The sequence below is a fragment of the Tyto alba genome, unplaced genomic scaffold (assembly GCF_018691265.1).
Source record: "Tyto alba isolate M040663 unplaced genomic scaffold, T.alba_DEE_v4.0 Super-Scaffold_14, whole genome shotgun sequence".
Classification (NCBI taxonomy): Eukaryota; Metazoa; Chordata; class Aves; order Strigiformes; family Tytonidae; genus Tyto; species Tyto alba.
The window spans coordinates 20,769,641-20,785,077 of record NW_024881276.1 but is presented as its reverse complement, the minus strand read 5'-3'; the positions used below and the strand labels follow the sequence as shown (position 1 = coordinate 20,785,077).

Below are 15,437 nucleotides of genomic sequence, written 5' to 3'. Positions count from 1 at the left end.
GAGCAGAGATAAGCATGTGTTCCAGCATTTGTTATCAAACATTCATTGAGCAGATTTAGAAGATCCTCTTCCGAATTTAGATGGTGTTTATGCAATTATCTTTCTTTTTTTACATGACTCTCTATACCATAGCAATAGACACTGATGTTAGAAAGGAAGGTTGAGGCAAGAGAAAAAAATAGAGGACATGTAATGATAAGAAGGAAAAAAGATGATAGCTTGATTCTTGGCCTTGTGCTATTTGGAAGAGCAGTTAAAACGTGGTGAAGTTTAATGCATGTTTAAAAAGAAATGGGCTTTAACTGTTCTTTGCTAGCAACAAAGCCTAGAATTTAAATTATGTTAATTTTGCAGTTACCAGTGGTCAAACACATGGTCCTATTCCTCTTTGTAATATTTTCCTGTTTATTTATGTGTTAAACATTAATGTAGTTTTGCAACTTTTTCACATTCATATAAATTTTTGTTCTCTTTTAGGATATATTAAAATGCAAATCCCCATGTTATGAGCTGAAGAAAGTTATCCTAAATGTTACTAATCCCTTCAGAACTCATGGCATATTCAGGTAGATAATGCTATAAAGACAAATCTTTAAAGATCATGCTGTTTTATCAACTCTTTTCCATAGATTTCTTCTTAAAAACGTAAAACCTTGAGGTGAAATTATAGGGATTTACATTACCAAAATTGTTACAAGCACTATGAAGTGGAAGATGTCATAATGAATAAAGAAGAAAAATAAGCCTTAATTGAAATCCATCTCAGTGTAAGCAATAAAGCTAGAGCTTTAATCAAATGGAGTTCATGAACCTTGCCTGTATTTTTGTGTTTGGCTGAGGTCCAGCAGAATTCCAAAGAGAAACAAAACATGCTAATTAATAGTTGGTTATTTTTTCCCTAGTCTGTTCTATCCTGCTGTTTAAATTATTAAGCATGCAAAAAAAAAAAAACCCCACTACAAAACCCCATGTTTTTGCCTTGGGGCTTGCTTGCTATCAGTTAATCTAATTTTTCATTTGTATTCATCGTAACTGTAACAACTGCAGAGTTATAAATGTTGCTTTCCTTAATGCAAAAGAAATAGAGTGTTGTGCCCCTTTAAAATCTGTGTGATCTGACTCCATATTTTATCTTTAATCTATAGAGCTAAGCATTGGTTCATGTAATTCATTTATTTACAAGAACTAATTTCCATAATATTTTTAGATTGTTTTACTGATCTGTTTAATACACATGTTGCATTGCCTGTAAATTAAAGTTCTCCTTCCCCACACAGAATGGGTTTGGTATAGACCCCTGTAATACGAAGTTTTCACTGCTGCAGCAGCAATGTGCTCTGGCATAAGCCTTGTATGTAGGAATCATATAAGTTTATTTAGTTTCTGTCTTTTTTTAAAGTCCTTGAGGTGGTCAGTGAGGCTGCCTGTAATCAGTTCTATGATGTGAATAACTCTCTTGGAAAGAATAGGTTAAAGGTAATGAATTAATTTAGTGTTATGTATATAATTTAAAAGTTACTTGACAACTACTCGAAGTAATTATCAAATTGGGCAACATTTGAACCAGTAATCTAAAATAAAAAATTCTCTGAATCATGTTTCCAGTGTTTTGAACCATCTAGTGTTTCGTCATGGGATGCATTACTTAGTTGCATATAACACTAGGAAATGTACTTGTGATACCAAGGAAGTAGCTCTTTTACAGAAGGTTTTTCTTAAGGAAATAACAATTTATTTTAATAAATTCATTATTCAAAAAACAAAATAAAATTAACTGAGCTTTTTTTCTTCAAATGTAAATGAATTGGTTATTCAATCACTTAATCTAGTACAGATCATAGTATAAATTACACTTTAGAAAATTATTTCCAATTGAAATAAGTATATAGTTTGTCTTAATATTGAAATGGGAATTATTTTTCTGGTTTTAAGTTTTTCTTTTTTTTTTAATTTTTTGAAAAGAAAATTGAAAATTTATCTGCATGTCATGACATGGCCATGGACCATCTCTCTGATTACAATCAACCTATGGTAATGATGAGATAGTAGTTTTCCATACTTACCAATAACCCCTAAATAAGTGTCTCAGGAATTTACACTCTTACATGAGCTTTAAAAATTCCATGACCCAAATTCTGCAAAATGTTTTAAGTTATTAAATAAAGAAGAATTCATAAATCAAGTATTTTTTTAATATGTTAAAAAAAATTTTTACAGTACTTTTAAAGTATCTCCAGTTTAAAATAATAAGCTTCTTTACCAAGCCTTCATTGAAAAGTTAGAATAAACAGAGTTTTGTTTTCATTCTGTGAGCTAAAAATGTGGTGATTATGTGTACTTGCCATACTCCAGGGTCATTTTGCTGGAATCCACAAGTTGTTTAATGCAGCCAGAGCAAGTATATCAAGCCAGGCAAGAAAAGCAAGAACAAATGCTCAGGTAAGTTCTAAATGGCAATTGCTAATTATAATATATTGAGTTATGCAATTCTATTAGTATTACATCTTTGTGTATAGTTGTGTGTATACCTGTTGTAAAGAATTATAGGTTAGGACATGGATATACAGTAGAATTATGTAACATTTTAAAAACACTTTACAGATAAACAGTAGAGAAAAGATAAATATGGTCCAAAAGGTGAAAATAGGTGTAATGCGTCATTTCAAAAAAGTGCTACAGAAACTGGGATTGAAAGGTGAACTATTGATTCTGGGACAGGGGCAGCTGCGGTCACTTAGGTGAGTGAAATGCTGAAAACTAATACCAGTTCACTGCAGCAGGATTGGTTCTGATTCTTGGAATGAAGAAGGTAGAGATATCTGAAGGTGCAACAGTAAGGTCAAGTTTTTATTTATAAATAGTCAGTCTATAGAATTCTAATTTTGCTGAAGTGTAAAATGTTACAGGTTCATCAGGCTCCTGGAGATAAAAGAACAGAATAAGGAGTTATTAGTACAGATATATTGATATAAGTTAATATAATTTTGTGTCTATATATTATTACTTAGCTGACCATGGACAGATTTTCTAATATAGGAAATCCGGAAGGAGGAGGATAGCCCAAAGTAAGCATGGTAAAGATAATAAAATGGCAAAGAATAAAAAACAGAGAGCAATTGAAATGGAACTCAAGGACAGATATAAAGAAAAATCTAGGCTTAAGAATTATAGTGTGAAGGAAGGTATTTGTGCCTTCACTGTCTTTAGACAGTGAGATAAATACCAGTAAGCTTAGATGAACAGGCAGAAATCTTTTCAGGCATTGAAGAGGTGAGATATAAATCTGAATCACTGATAGTCAAGGTTAAAGGAGAAATAGACAATCTAAAATGTTTGAGAACTAAAATCTTTGGCACTCTCTAGAAGTGGCCAAACAGAGGAAGAGCTATCACAAATATCTAAAACAATGTTTGGAACTTGCCAGATATTAAGAATTATACAGTTATTTTAATAATTGATGGTTTAATAACTATTTTTCAGTCAGAGATTGAAAATATTATTTCTAAGTCTTTTTGATGTTGTATTTTGCATTCACATATTAGACTATTTATTTATAAAGGTCCATTTCTCTAGTGTGATGTTACTTGAAGCATGTTTTATAATTATTTAGTCATAGAACAGTATTTATAATCATTAGCTGGAATCAAACAGTAGATAAAAAAAAAAAAAAAACAAAAACACAACAGAAGAATTCAGCTTACAGGAAAGGTAACCAAAGTGTAACCAATCAGGTTTTTTCTCATAGTGGCAGGATCTGTCTTTGAAAATCAGCAGCCCTTTCACAGTACATGTGAGAAATACTCCAGCCCAGAAATACTATAAAGAAAGAATATTATAGCCACCAGAACAATGTTACACAGACGTTTTAGGTGGATGCATTCAATGATATTCTGTCCCTCATTTGTGCTCTGTGGGCTGCACTGATTGCCAGCGTCCTGTGTGCTGTGTGCACTTAGAGCTAAGCTACAACTATCAAGTGTACTACAATAGATGAACCTCCAGTGATTAATAATTGTTAGTTTTGACATGTGCAGCGACATCAGCACAATGATTTTTCGTACAAAACCTGCAGATATTGAGTTATGCAAGCTAGTATCCATGTCCCACAGAGTATGGAAATTGGCAAATATCTTAGATGTGAGTTTTGTGTTCAAGTGTTTCAGTATTTTCAGTGCATTATAAGCAGTTTCTCATATCCTTTCTCTCTCTAATAAAATGTTTGCTTGCTCTGTCTTATAAAGTTCACTGATGAAGTCACTGCTCTGTGGACTTAAGATTTCCCCATGGTGCCTGGCACTTCTTTTCTTTTTAACTCAGTAATATATAAAATCTGGAACTGGAAGGGACTAAAAAGATCATTTAGCAAATTCTATTCCAAATACAGAAAGCAATTTTCCTTTTCTGAGAATTTGTTGAATGGAAACCAAGAGTATTGGCTTGTTTGGACCCTGGACTGAAGAGTAAAGGCACACCACACACAGGTGATGTATGCAGACTACCTACATAGATGATTTTACTTTTGATCTTGATTTTTGGCATATCTGATAACATGGTAAGCCCAGCCTTGCTGTGGTACCGTGTAGGAAGAGGTAGCTGACAACTCAGAGGTGATAGCTACTGAACTGTTTCTTAGTGGTGCACAAGTATGGAAGTGAGTTGGAATTAGATGATCTTTAAGGTCCCTTCCAATCCAAACTTTTCTATGATTCTGTGATTCTAATTTGTAGTACAACGTTGAACAGGTTAGACTAAACCATAGCAAGAATGAATTGGATGTATTCATACCTGCCATTTTTTCTGTCTCAAACCAGGTCTGTGTGCCATGCAATTGAGAGGTGCCCTCCTAAACCAACCCTCACCTGTAACTTACTCTTGCAGAACTTCTTGTTCATTTTATGCACAGTAAAATAACCTTGTTTTGGAAGGGACCAAATGTATTTGCAAAAAAACCCAAAACAGATGAGAGGCAGTTTGTGAAGTTGCTTGTTCACTATTCCCCCTGTTAAACTGAATCACTTCTAATACCTGAGTTATCAGACTTTGAGACCTGACCCACCATGTGCTATAATGTGCATAGACTCAGAAGCAGACCACTGAACCTTTGCCATTGTGTCTACAGAGCACATGCATAAACTTGATGCTTGGGCTTGTGTTGGGTTCTTCAGTGATATTTTTCATACAGTAGACATTGGTGTTAATACATAGCAGAATGATTGGTGTGTAGATTGTGATAAGACAATGTGAACTTAATACCATAGAATTGTTTGAGTTGGGAGACATCTTTAACGATCATTTAGTTACAAACCCCTGCCAGGGGCAGGGACATCTTCCGCTGGATCAGGTTGCTCAAAGACTCATCCAACCTGACCTTGAGCACTTCCAATGATGCCACAACTTCTCTGGGCAACCTGTTACAGTGTCTTACCACCCTCGTCATAAAGAATGTGTTCTTTAATCTAATTTTACCCTCCTTTAGTTTAAAACTGTCACTCCTTGCCCTATCACTACAGTCCCCCAGTAAAAAGTCTCTATTTTTCTTATGCCCTCACCACCACTGCCACCCCCCCACCCCCGCCTTTAAGTACTGAAAGAACAAAATAGGGTCTTCCTGTATCCTTCTGTTCTCCAGGCTGAATGATCCCAAGTCTGTCAGCCTTTCTTCACAGGAGAGGTGTTCATCCCTCTGACCATTTTTGTGGCCCTCCTCTGTACCTCCTCTAACAGGTCCATGTCTTTCTTGTGCTGGGGGCCTCAGATTTGGATGCAGTACTCCATGTGGGGTCTCACCAGAGCAGAGGAGGAGAATCACCTCCCTCAACCTGCTGGCTGGGCTTCTTTTTATGCAGCCTGGAAATGACTGTTTTTCTGGGCTGTGAGTGCACACTGCTGGCTCATAACTAATTTTTTGTTCACCAGTATCCGCAAGTCCTCCTCCACAGGGCTGGTCTCAAGCCATTCATCCCCCAGTCTATATTGATACTGAGGATTTGTCCAATCCAGGTGCAACAAACTGTCTGTGTAGACTTATTTTCTGGCAGCTTTAAGCTATTCTGCCTAATTCGTTTCCTTATTTCTCTCTGTATTGTAAGGGGATGTATTAAGCCAAACTGTGAGCATAACCATACTTGTTATACCTTCCTAATCTTAACTATATTCTTTCTGTTTTTATTATTGAATGAGATGCTACTTCATCTTGTTACAGAAGAATGAGACACAGTGTTCTTGTCTTCCACAACATAGTTATATTTCCCTTTCCCTTCACTTATCTTCAGGTGCTTTGTTCATTGGGGTGAGAAAAAAAATTTAAAGAGCTGTTCAATACCATGTCAGATCAGTACAACGAGTTTCTCTGTCATTCAGCTCTGAACATAGGACTTATTCAATGTACAGTTCACCCCAGTGAAGAAATGTATTGTACTTTGTATGTTCTCTGTGTGTAATGTATTTCCATGTAATATACTTATTATGTTATTTTTTCCTGCACCTTTCGAGCAGTTTGTTATTTTTTTTATTGATTCTTCTGCTGTAGTCTCTGTTTCTGCAATCATGACTTGGCGTTCTGATTCAAATACAAAGCATTGAAAGTGATGACATTTTATATAAAATTTGGATTTTTGTATTTTTATGTGAGATACTTATTTCTAAGTACAGAATAAATAGTATGTTGTACTTGCATACCTCAGAGATCATTTTGCTTTCTGAAAAATGGCCTTTAAGTAAAGGTATTAAAATGAATCTCCAGGGTAACATGTTCTGAGAATTTTACAAGTCCATTTATTTAAGGTTGTGATTTTTTCTTAGCCCAGCAAGATTAACTATTTATTTTAAGAGCGACCCAATAACTATCAAATGCTGTGTGTAATAATTGTTGGCTATAAGCTGGTTCATCAAATTTTAATGCTAGGGGAGAATGACTTTTATGTGTGGATAGTATTAAGTCTGAGTCTAGAGCTGAAACTTGCAGTATTTTTTTGAGATACATTACAGTATAGTTTGCAGCATCTATGAGCTCTGTGCTTGTTGTAAATTAAACAAAACTCTCCTTCCATAAATGTAACTGCACAGTCCTAACTCCTGTCAACACAGCTAGAAATTATTTGTGAAGAAGGGTAGACAAATATAAAGTCATATCAAGGAAATATGATGGTAAGAAGCACAAGTTGCTTTGGGGGGATGGGAAAAAGCAAAGACTTTGTTGTAAGTTGTTTTTTCAAGTATATCTGTTCTTTTCAAATGCACTTGAAAAGTAGTACTGTAATGAACACAGTTAAGGTATTTAGGTTAAGATTCATCCCCTTCACTGCTTTGCCAGACAAATCCTTGATTGCATTAGGTTTTTTGTGAATGATTAACTGCACTGTTAGTGAATATAGATCATTCCTGTAGCCTTGGTGTAGAAGAGCTACAGAGGGACAAGCTTTGCTGTTCCCTGGCTTTCTCATTCCCTCTTTTCAGGGCTAAAACCTTGTGCAAATGAACCTTCGATGTGAACTAAATTAACTGGAACAAGAAGAGAATTATTTTTAGTAGAAGTTGCTTGAAGAGCCTCTCTTATGAGATTTGATGCTTCTTAGCAAGATCATGAACTACATATTAACATGAGGATTTTACATCCCTAATTCCTCATTGTGTTGCATAAATTCCCCAAAACTTAGTCAGATAACCAAGAGTAAAATTAGCTTTTGTGCAGGAAACAATGGAAAACTATGTTTATATTTATTCTGTGAGCAGAAACATTGTAAACCACGTGTACAAAAGTAAATTTCAAGTGGGTTTTTCTGTATAATAATTCTTGTAAAGTTAAAAAAAAAGAAAAAAGGAAAAAACCCCTAAGGAATATTTTAGAGAAACCTTATTTTAGATAATTCCTTTCCACTCCAATATTAAAAAGACAACAATTTTGAGAATGGCAAATGTAAGATGCCAAATTCAATCTGTTTGGAAATCAGCACTTAAGAGAAATGATTTACACCAGGTGGAGATAGTGGCAACATCAGTCCCATATTTTTATCAATGAAGTATGCAAATATTCCCCTGTGTATGTTGCACTTTTTCTTAAATAGTTGTGCTCTGTTTCCTCCAAGAAAAATCGTGACTCACAAGTTTTAAATAATTTGTCTATTATTGATTTGTTGCAGTTCATGAATACCTGGTATACAGAATTGTGGAATTTCAGTGGGATTGTTCTGATGGTTTAAATCTGGACCTTGCACTTACTGGATTGAATTTGGATCACTCTTAACATTTACATTTTATATTTGTGTCAAATCCATCTTTTACTTATCTTTACTGATTTAATTTGTTAATAAAAAATGATATCTTATTTTAAATAATGAAGGAAGTAGATTTCCCAATAAATTCTTAAACATATTGCTGTCCTGGTGCTTGGTTAGGTTAGAAAACATTGTATAAAGTTACCCTGGTTTTATAAGATGTTTTGTGATGTGTTTTTTACTATTACAGTGTGGCTGACTGAATTAAAAAATATAAATAAATGTACCAAGAAATAAATAAACAAATATTAATTTACATGTTATTTTTAAGCTTGAATCTACAAAATTATATTTGGATTTTAAAATTTATAGGGAAAAAATGCAACAAGCTCTCTTTGAATTTGTTATATACTTATAATAAATTCTAGATTGAAACATTTATCTGACCCTTGGTGCTATAAATACTTATGAATAGCAGGAAGAAGGATGCCAAATTAATCCTCTATATTGCCCAGTATATGCACCGTCATTTAAAATCTTGGTGCATAGTGAGATTATTTAAGCACCTTATAGACTTTACCAAAATGCATGTGATTTAAAGTGAAATAGTGTGTCTTGAAGAATAGAGGTATTTATTTCAAATACTTACACTAGGAAATTGCATTTAGTGATAAACTTTTCTAAACTATTTAGAGAAATTTTTACTGTTGTGGTGTAGTAGTACAAAACACAGAACATTACTATTTTACATTCCAAATAGAAATTATAAGACATCTTTTAAAGGTGATACTATGTCACATTACATAGGAGTTATTCAAATGGTTGACTTGCAGATTTTAAAATTTAGTCTTCGCAATTGTTCATACTCTATGAAGTAACTAAAGTCTCCACATTTAAGAATATATATAAATGAAATATGAAAAATAAGGTAAAAAAATATATCTTATTAATGCTCTATTGACTTTACTGTCTAGGAAGGGTTAAATATAGGACTTTATAAAGCAATGAGCCTCTCATTTACTTTACTATTGAAAAAGTGAACTTTCAAGTGATGAACTTCTTGGGTCTTTCCAACCAAGATCCACAGTTTACTTTCTCTTTATTTGTAAAAATACAGGTTATTAAGTGGTCAAAGAAGGGAAAAGAGGAATAATTAATTGCAATCACAATATGTTACATTTAAAATAATATTCCCCACAGGTAAAATTTTCGAATTTACATGGTGAAATACTAATGTCTCTGAGGCCAGAAATCTGCAGTTGCACTGAACAATAAACAACACCAACAGTAGCAATAAAACTATTACCATTTTAATTGGAAAAACTGAAATGAGAGAACATTTCAACAGTGTTGTATTTCAGGAAATGGAAGCAATTAAGGCCTGAACCTTCTTTAGGATTTGGTAGTGTCTCCCTCTCATAAATACAGACTTCTGTTGAAATCAGTGGAGCTCTGCACAGGAGTTGGGTTTCTTGTATTTCTCCAGGCCTAAACAAGGAAACAAAAAATGGGATTTGTTAGTCTTATTTGACATTCATTGAACTGATGTTGGGGAATTTTTATTGTACCCCATGAGTCAAATTAAACACACATTTGTGCTTAAATACAAAGATTTAATGAACAAATGAATTGGGCAGATACCTACCGCCATAGGCAGTTCTAAAAGGAGTCTGCAAAAATGTTACATGAACTGATTCCTCGTATACACCAGCACCAACACCAATCCTCTGTGAGCATCAGTGTCAGGTGTCTTAACCAGGTGTTTGGTTCATCCCTCAGCAACAGATCTGTTTACAAAAAGTGGCTCCTGAGCACTTACATTCCTCAATCCATTGCTACAAGACAAATACTGCATAATTTCTTACCTCTTTAGCAAGGGAAACTTCACCACCTTAGAGGGAGTTCTGCCTTTGGCATTCCTGCTTCCAGCCAGTTGGGCCTTCCTGCCCTCCATGCCAGATTGTTCCTTGTTCCTGAATTATCGTTGATGAGTAGTTAAAATGTGAATTTCCCTTCTGCTGGATGGAGTTCCTTTCCAGATGGTACTGGAAACAGAGTTTAAAGTAGGGTAGAGTTTAAGCCATAAATTCTGACTCTACAATAATGACTAGTGGTATATCCAAGGTTTCCAGTAACCCAAAGCCATAGCCTAGAATCTTCATTTACTAGATAGTTCTCTTTTTTTTTTTTTTTTTTTTTTTTCATATATGACCGGCTGGTGTGTTTTCTAATTAAGCTAAGAAACATAAAATGTTTGCCTAGAAATGTGCATCACACGCACACGCAAAATCTAATATTCTATAACATACAAGTATATAGCCTGGAATTACAACTAATGTTTAAAAAAATTTTAAATTTAAATGTCTAATTGTTATTGTTTCTAAATGTTAATGTTATGTTAAGGTATTTTGACCCCTAGGTAGACAGATAAAAGTGAATTGATTCAGTTAGCTCTCAGGATGGTACCTCAATATTGAGTTAACATGAATAAAGCAGAATGTTTATTTCTCCTCTAGAAAGAGGAGACTGTTGAGTTAGAAAGAAGGAAGAGAGAACTAGAGAAAAAATCCTGGGCTTAAAAAAAAAGTTTAGATAAGAGGAGTTCTAGACTCTGCAGTATGTTCCGATAAGGGGCAAAGGAAAAGTGATACTTTTGCAAATCAGTTTCTGTAAGAGGCAGCAGACTAAAGACATGTGCACAAGGGCTATGAATGCAAATCCTAGAGTGATCACAAAGTATCTGAACATTTGGTTTGCAGATATTTAGATGTATTTCTATGGGGGGACAATTGGAAATACTAAATGGAAGACAACTGAGAGCATCAGAGGAATTCAGGCCTTGCCGCTGCTTGATGTACCAGGGAACAATTCTTTGCCTATCCCCATAGGGTACTGAAATGATAAAGAGAAGAATTGGGACTGAAGTCCTACAAAAGTGTTATGGGGCAGGAATGCTTTTGACTGGAAAAACATAGTTCTTTTTATTTTTTTTTAACATGGACATTTTCTTATAAGACTATTGCAGAGATATTGTACTGATTAATTGAAGGGACCATGTTCTGGCTCTGCTGTAGTTACGACTACTAAGATAAATGGAAGAGGTGGTATTTAACATTTTTTGGTAGGTAGATGGTTCCAAAATGTGGTTTTACTTTTGTTTGGTTTTTTAATTTTCTTTCTTGAAAACATTTGCTTTTTCTAGTATTTACTCATAAAAAGGGGAAGGAAGTTTAGGAATAGAAATGTCCAGCTTTAGAATATTGCTTTCATTTTTATTTTTTCCTTTTAGTTCTGAAAATAGCATGTCAACTTTTAAAAATAGTACACTACCTGAGGATCCAAATGAAGAGAACAACCTAAACTGCTGTAAGTACCTCTGTACAATACCTCTTGTGTCATTACAGTAGAAATTACATTATCTACATAAGCAAGATTTTGATATATAATGTATGTTCAGTAATTATTATTCATTGATATGCTCAGTAACTATTATTTATAGGAGATTTTATCTTCTGATATATTTAATTTTGTGAAATAATTTCTAAGGTTGGACTATAGTCCTAATGTTTTTACCATTAAAAAAAAAAAAAAAAAAAGAAATCTTTTTCATTTTTTAAGGGCCCATGAGCTGGTTTCATGGGAGTCTGGTGTGGAGCATTTACAGCTAATTTATTTTTGAAAATACTCATCAACAGGGATTGTGCATTTCTTGCTCTTATTTGCTATGGAACGTCAGTCAAAAGTTCTGTTAAAATGTCCTACAGCCTTTTCTGACACTATTGCCAGTCCACTTGAGCAAAATCCAGAGGATGGCCTTATCAAATTAGTTTTGTCCTCCTGGAAAATATTGTTGTGTTTCTGTGAGGTCATATGGAAAGCAGATTTGTAATCTGAACAATCTAGCCCTCTAGATATATTGATTATCTCGTATAGTGTTCAACAATACTAACAATACCAACTAATACACAGTTCTTAAATATAAGAAGTATATACCTTAAGAAATGAAGTTGGGTACAACTGTTTTACTAATTTGTGAATAGCTTGCAAAGGTTTTTATGGCTTCAATCAGATTGAAGCTCCAGAGATATTTCTGGTGGCATTTCAGGTTTTAGGAAACAAAATTTTGTTTTAATTTCTTGTAGAAGTGTGTTTATACTTTGACAATAATTCTCCTTCATTCTCTCAATAACATGGCAAACAAAACCTAAACAAGATTCTTCTGTACATGTTTTACACCCTGACCTAAGAGAACATGTACTATTAAGGGTCAAGAGTCCTAAGCGGAGAGCAATAGGAATTAGGAATTTTTTTTCTTCTTTTGGAGCAACCACAATAAAAAAGAAGAAAACTGAAAAAAAAAAAACCAAAACAACAAACTACTGTATTGTTTATGAAATGTTACTTCTTTGGCGATTGTTTTAATTTTACAAAATCCAGAAAGAAAGGGAGGAGGGAGGACTCTCAGAAAACTAAATCAGTCTGCTCCACTGTTTGACATACTTTGAATGGGGAACACTTGAACAGGAGACAGGTTTGGGAGTTAGTGCCTTATTTAATAAAAAATTAGTTGCTGCCTTACCCTATTTTATGGGGGATAAAAATGGGACTGCAGTCCTGCTGGTGTTTTTTGTTTGCTTTTTATCATGTCATTGTTTATGTAGGCTTTAGAAACATCAAATTCATGTAAAACTTAACTGTTGGTTAAAGCATGAATACTAGGAAAATCATATTTTTATTGTTTGGAAAACAATATGGACCATGGAGAGAAAAGATGGGTCGTGACTATGCCTTTCTTTTAGCTTGGTTCTTGGTGGTTTTGAGGGGTGAATCAGTTCTATTTAATTGACCAGAGCTTGGCATAGGTTTTTTATGTGATCTTCACTCATTTCTTCTGCCTTCACCTTCACTTCTGTTCTTAAGTCTGCTGAAATTCCTAGAAAGCTAGCCAGCAGAGCTTGAATGAATGTCTGGCTCTAAGGTGATCTGCATTGTCAGAATATGCTTAGCAGATGAAAAACATGCAGTGAGAAGTGGTGAGACTGCTGGGTTCAACTCTAACATTCCTAGCGTCTTACGAAGAAAGCACTTTCTTGGCATAATACTATCGTGAAAGCAGCACAAAGAAAGCAAGCTTGCCAGTACTTAGTTTTTGTCCATTCTGGAGAATTCAGACTACAACATAATGTAGTTACTGTTACTGAGAGCAAGACTGCTTGTTTAAGTAGTAGTAAACTGTATTCTTCTTTCTGACAGTAGTCATTTGGTTATAGGCTGTACAACCTTAAAGTTTTTGATGGTGAAAACTGTTTTCCTTGCTTTTGTTTCAGTGCACAGAATAAGAACATGAGTAGTTAGCAAAATGTATTTAAATAATACAGCATGCAATATTGCAGCACATTTACAGAAGTGTAACCATAAATACTGATTACTGATTACAAGAGTGCCTTAAATACCAACTACTACAGGAGACTGTATACAGTACCCTTGTACTTAAACTCAGGCAGCTATGTTATTTCACAACCCATGCTATTGTATCTAAACAACTGTTTAAACTTATTTTAACAGCTGACCAATCCAGCCTCCTGCATGAGTTCTTCAGTCCAGTGGAAAAACTGTTCTTGGAAGGGAGAAGTTCTGCAGGCTTAGATATCCACTTCCTTCCCTTTAATCTGGAAAAACGTTACTGCACTGTCATTCTGGTTAATGAACTGGTGAGTTCTGAACCACTGGTTCTGTGAGTGTTTTTCCTGTGATAGCCTAGTCAGTTAAGAAACAGGGTATGTTTGCCAATTATGTGTGAATAGGGTAAATTAATATAGAAATTGGTTATGTATATGTTTTAAGGTAATGTTTTTGTACACATATGCAATTATAAAGATGCGATCTATATGTAACTTTTGGAAATTAAAATATTTTCTATTTATTTTTTTTGTTGTTGTTTAAAATACAATATTCCTATTATTCATGGAGGAAAATATTGGTTAAGAAGTTGGTCAGAGATTTCCATAAGATTACAGGCTTCAGCTAAGAAATTTAAATCAAAGTTTACTGCCATATTATCTCCACATAATTAGAATTATATGAAATGCTGCAAGTTACTTTTCATGGTAAAATCAATACAAATACAAATAGTACTGCAAGGAATGTTACTTAGGTGGCTTCTCTAGGCAATTTAGCTTCAAAACAAGTATAGAATTTAAATAATTTGTCTTGATGTGGTAGCAAGAATAATGCTTTTGGGTGAGACATAGGCAGGGAAAGGATAAAGTGTATACGGTACTGTACTTATCGTTGTATTTATCACTGTATCTAGGATATGCTGTCAAACCAGAATAATTATTTTCCTTGCTCTGTCTCTTTTTAAATTTTTCTGCCATTCTAGATTCCATTCAGTCCTTTTCACTAATGCAGGTAAAATTTTTGAACAGATTGTATATTAATACATACTCCATTATCCTTCAGCTTCTCTTGACTCATGTAGCCTGGGTTTTGCCATATATTCTTAACTGAAATTGATGTAATCAAATTACCAAGACCTGGTTTTAACTAAATTTCAGAGCTTAAAATTTGCACTTGAGCTTCTTTGATATTCCTGTAATCCTTTATCCCAATAGTCACAATCTTCTTATTTCGGTGTCTTTAGTCTACCTTTTCACCTCTTTAACCTCTCTTCTGTGTTTTGTCTCTAGCTATCAATGTTTTTCAACACCCTGTTGTTTTTCTAATTTCTTTTATGTGTAGTTAATCTCAAGGTTTTCATTCTACTTCTTATTCTCATAATACTACCTCTGCGTTTCAGCTTTCACTCTGTGCAATTCGATACATCTGCCTCTCTGTCACATTTTCATGATTTGTAATACATCCAAAACTAAATGACTTATTCTTTTTGTCCTGCACATTCTCAGCTTCCATATTTTTCATTACTGTAGAACAAGAGACTTGTGCTAGTTTTTAGTCTTTGTATATTTGGTGGGCTTTTTAAATTTTCAACCAGGACTTTGGTTATGCCACCTGGCCAGCTTAATTTTTTCCTTGTTTTTAAAGGAAAATAAGACTAATGCAATTTTGCCCAAGCCTGTCCATCTGACCTTGTTCAATATTTGACATCACCTACCATTTTTTAAGAAAGCAATCCATACGGTTAGAAGTCTCAAAGAGTGTACAGTTCACTCGAGTTTCTTGAAAATTAGTGGAGAGGTAGAAGACAGATAGTCTGTCAAAGCC

General features: G+C 34.2%; 1 protein-coding gene across 1 annotated transcript in view; it reads left to right on the top strand.

Moving 5' to 3' along the window:
* CFAP47 (cilia and flagella associated protein 47) overlaps positions 1–15,437 on the top strand; it is a 341,806-nt gene that overhangs the window by 123,357 nt on the left and 203,012 nt on the right. Inside the window, exons 39-42 of the mRNA XM_042788270.1 lie at positions 478–566; positions 2,353–2,439; positions 11,503–11,579; positions 13,779–13,924. Coding sequence (XP_042644204.1) covers positions 478–566; positions 2,353–2,439; positions 11,503–11,579; positions 13,779–13,924 — 399 coding nt within the window. The remainder of the gene's footprint in view (positions 1–477; positions 567–2,352; positions 2,440–11,502; positions 11,580–13,778; positions 13,925–15,437) is intronic.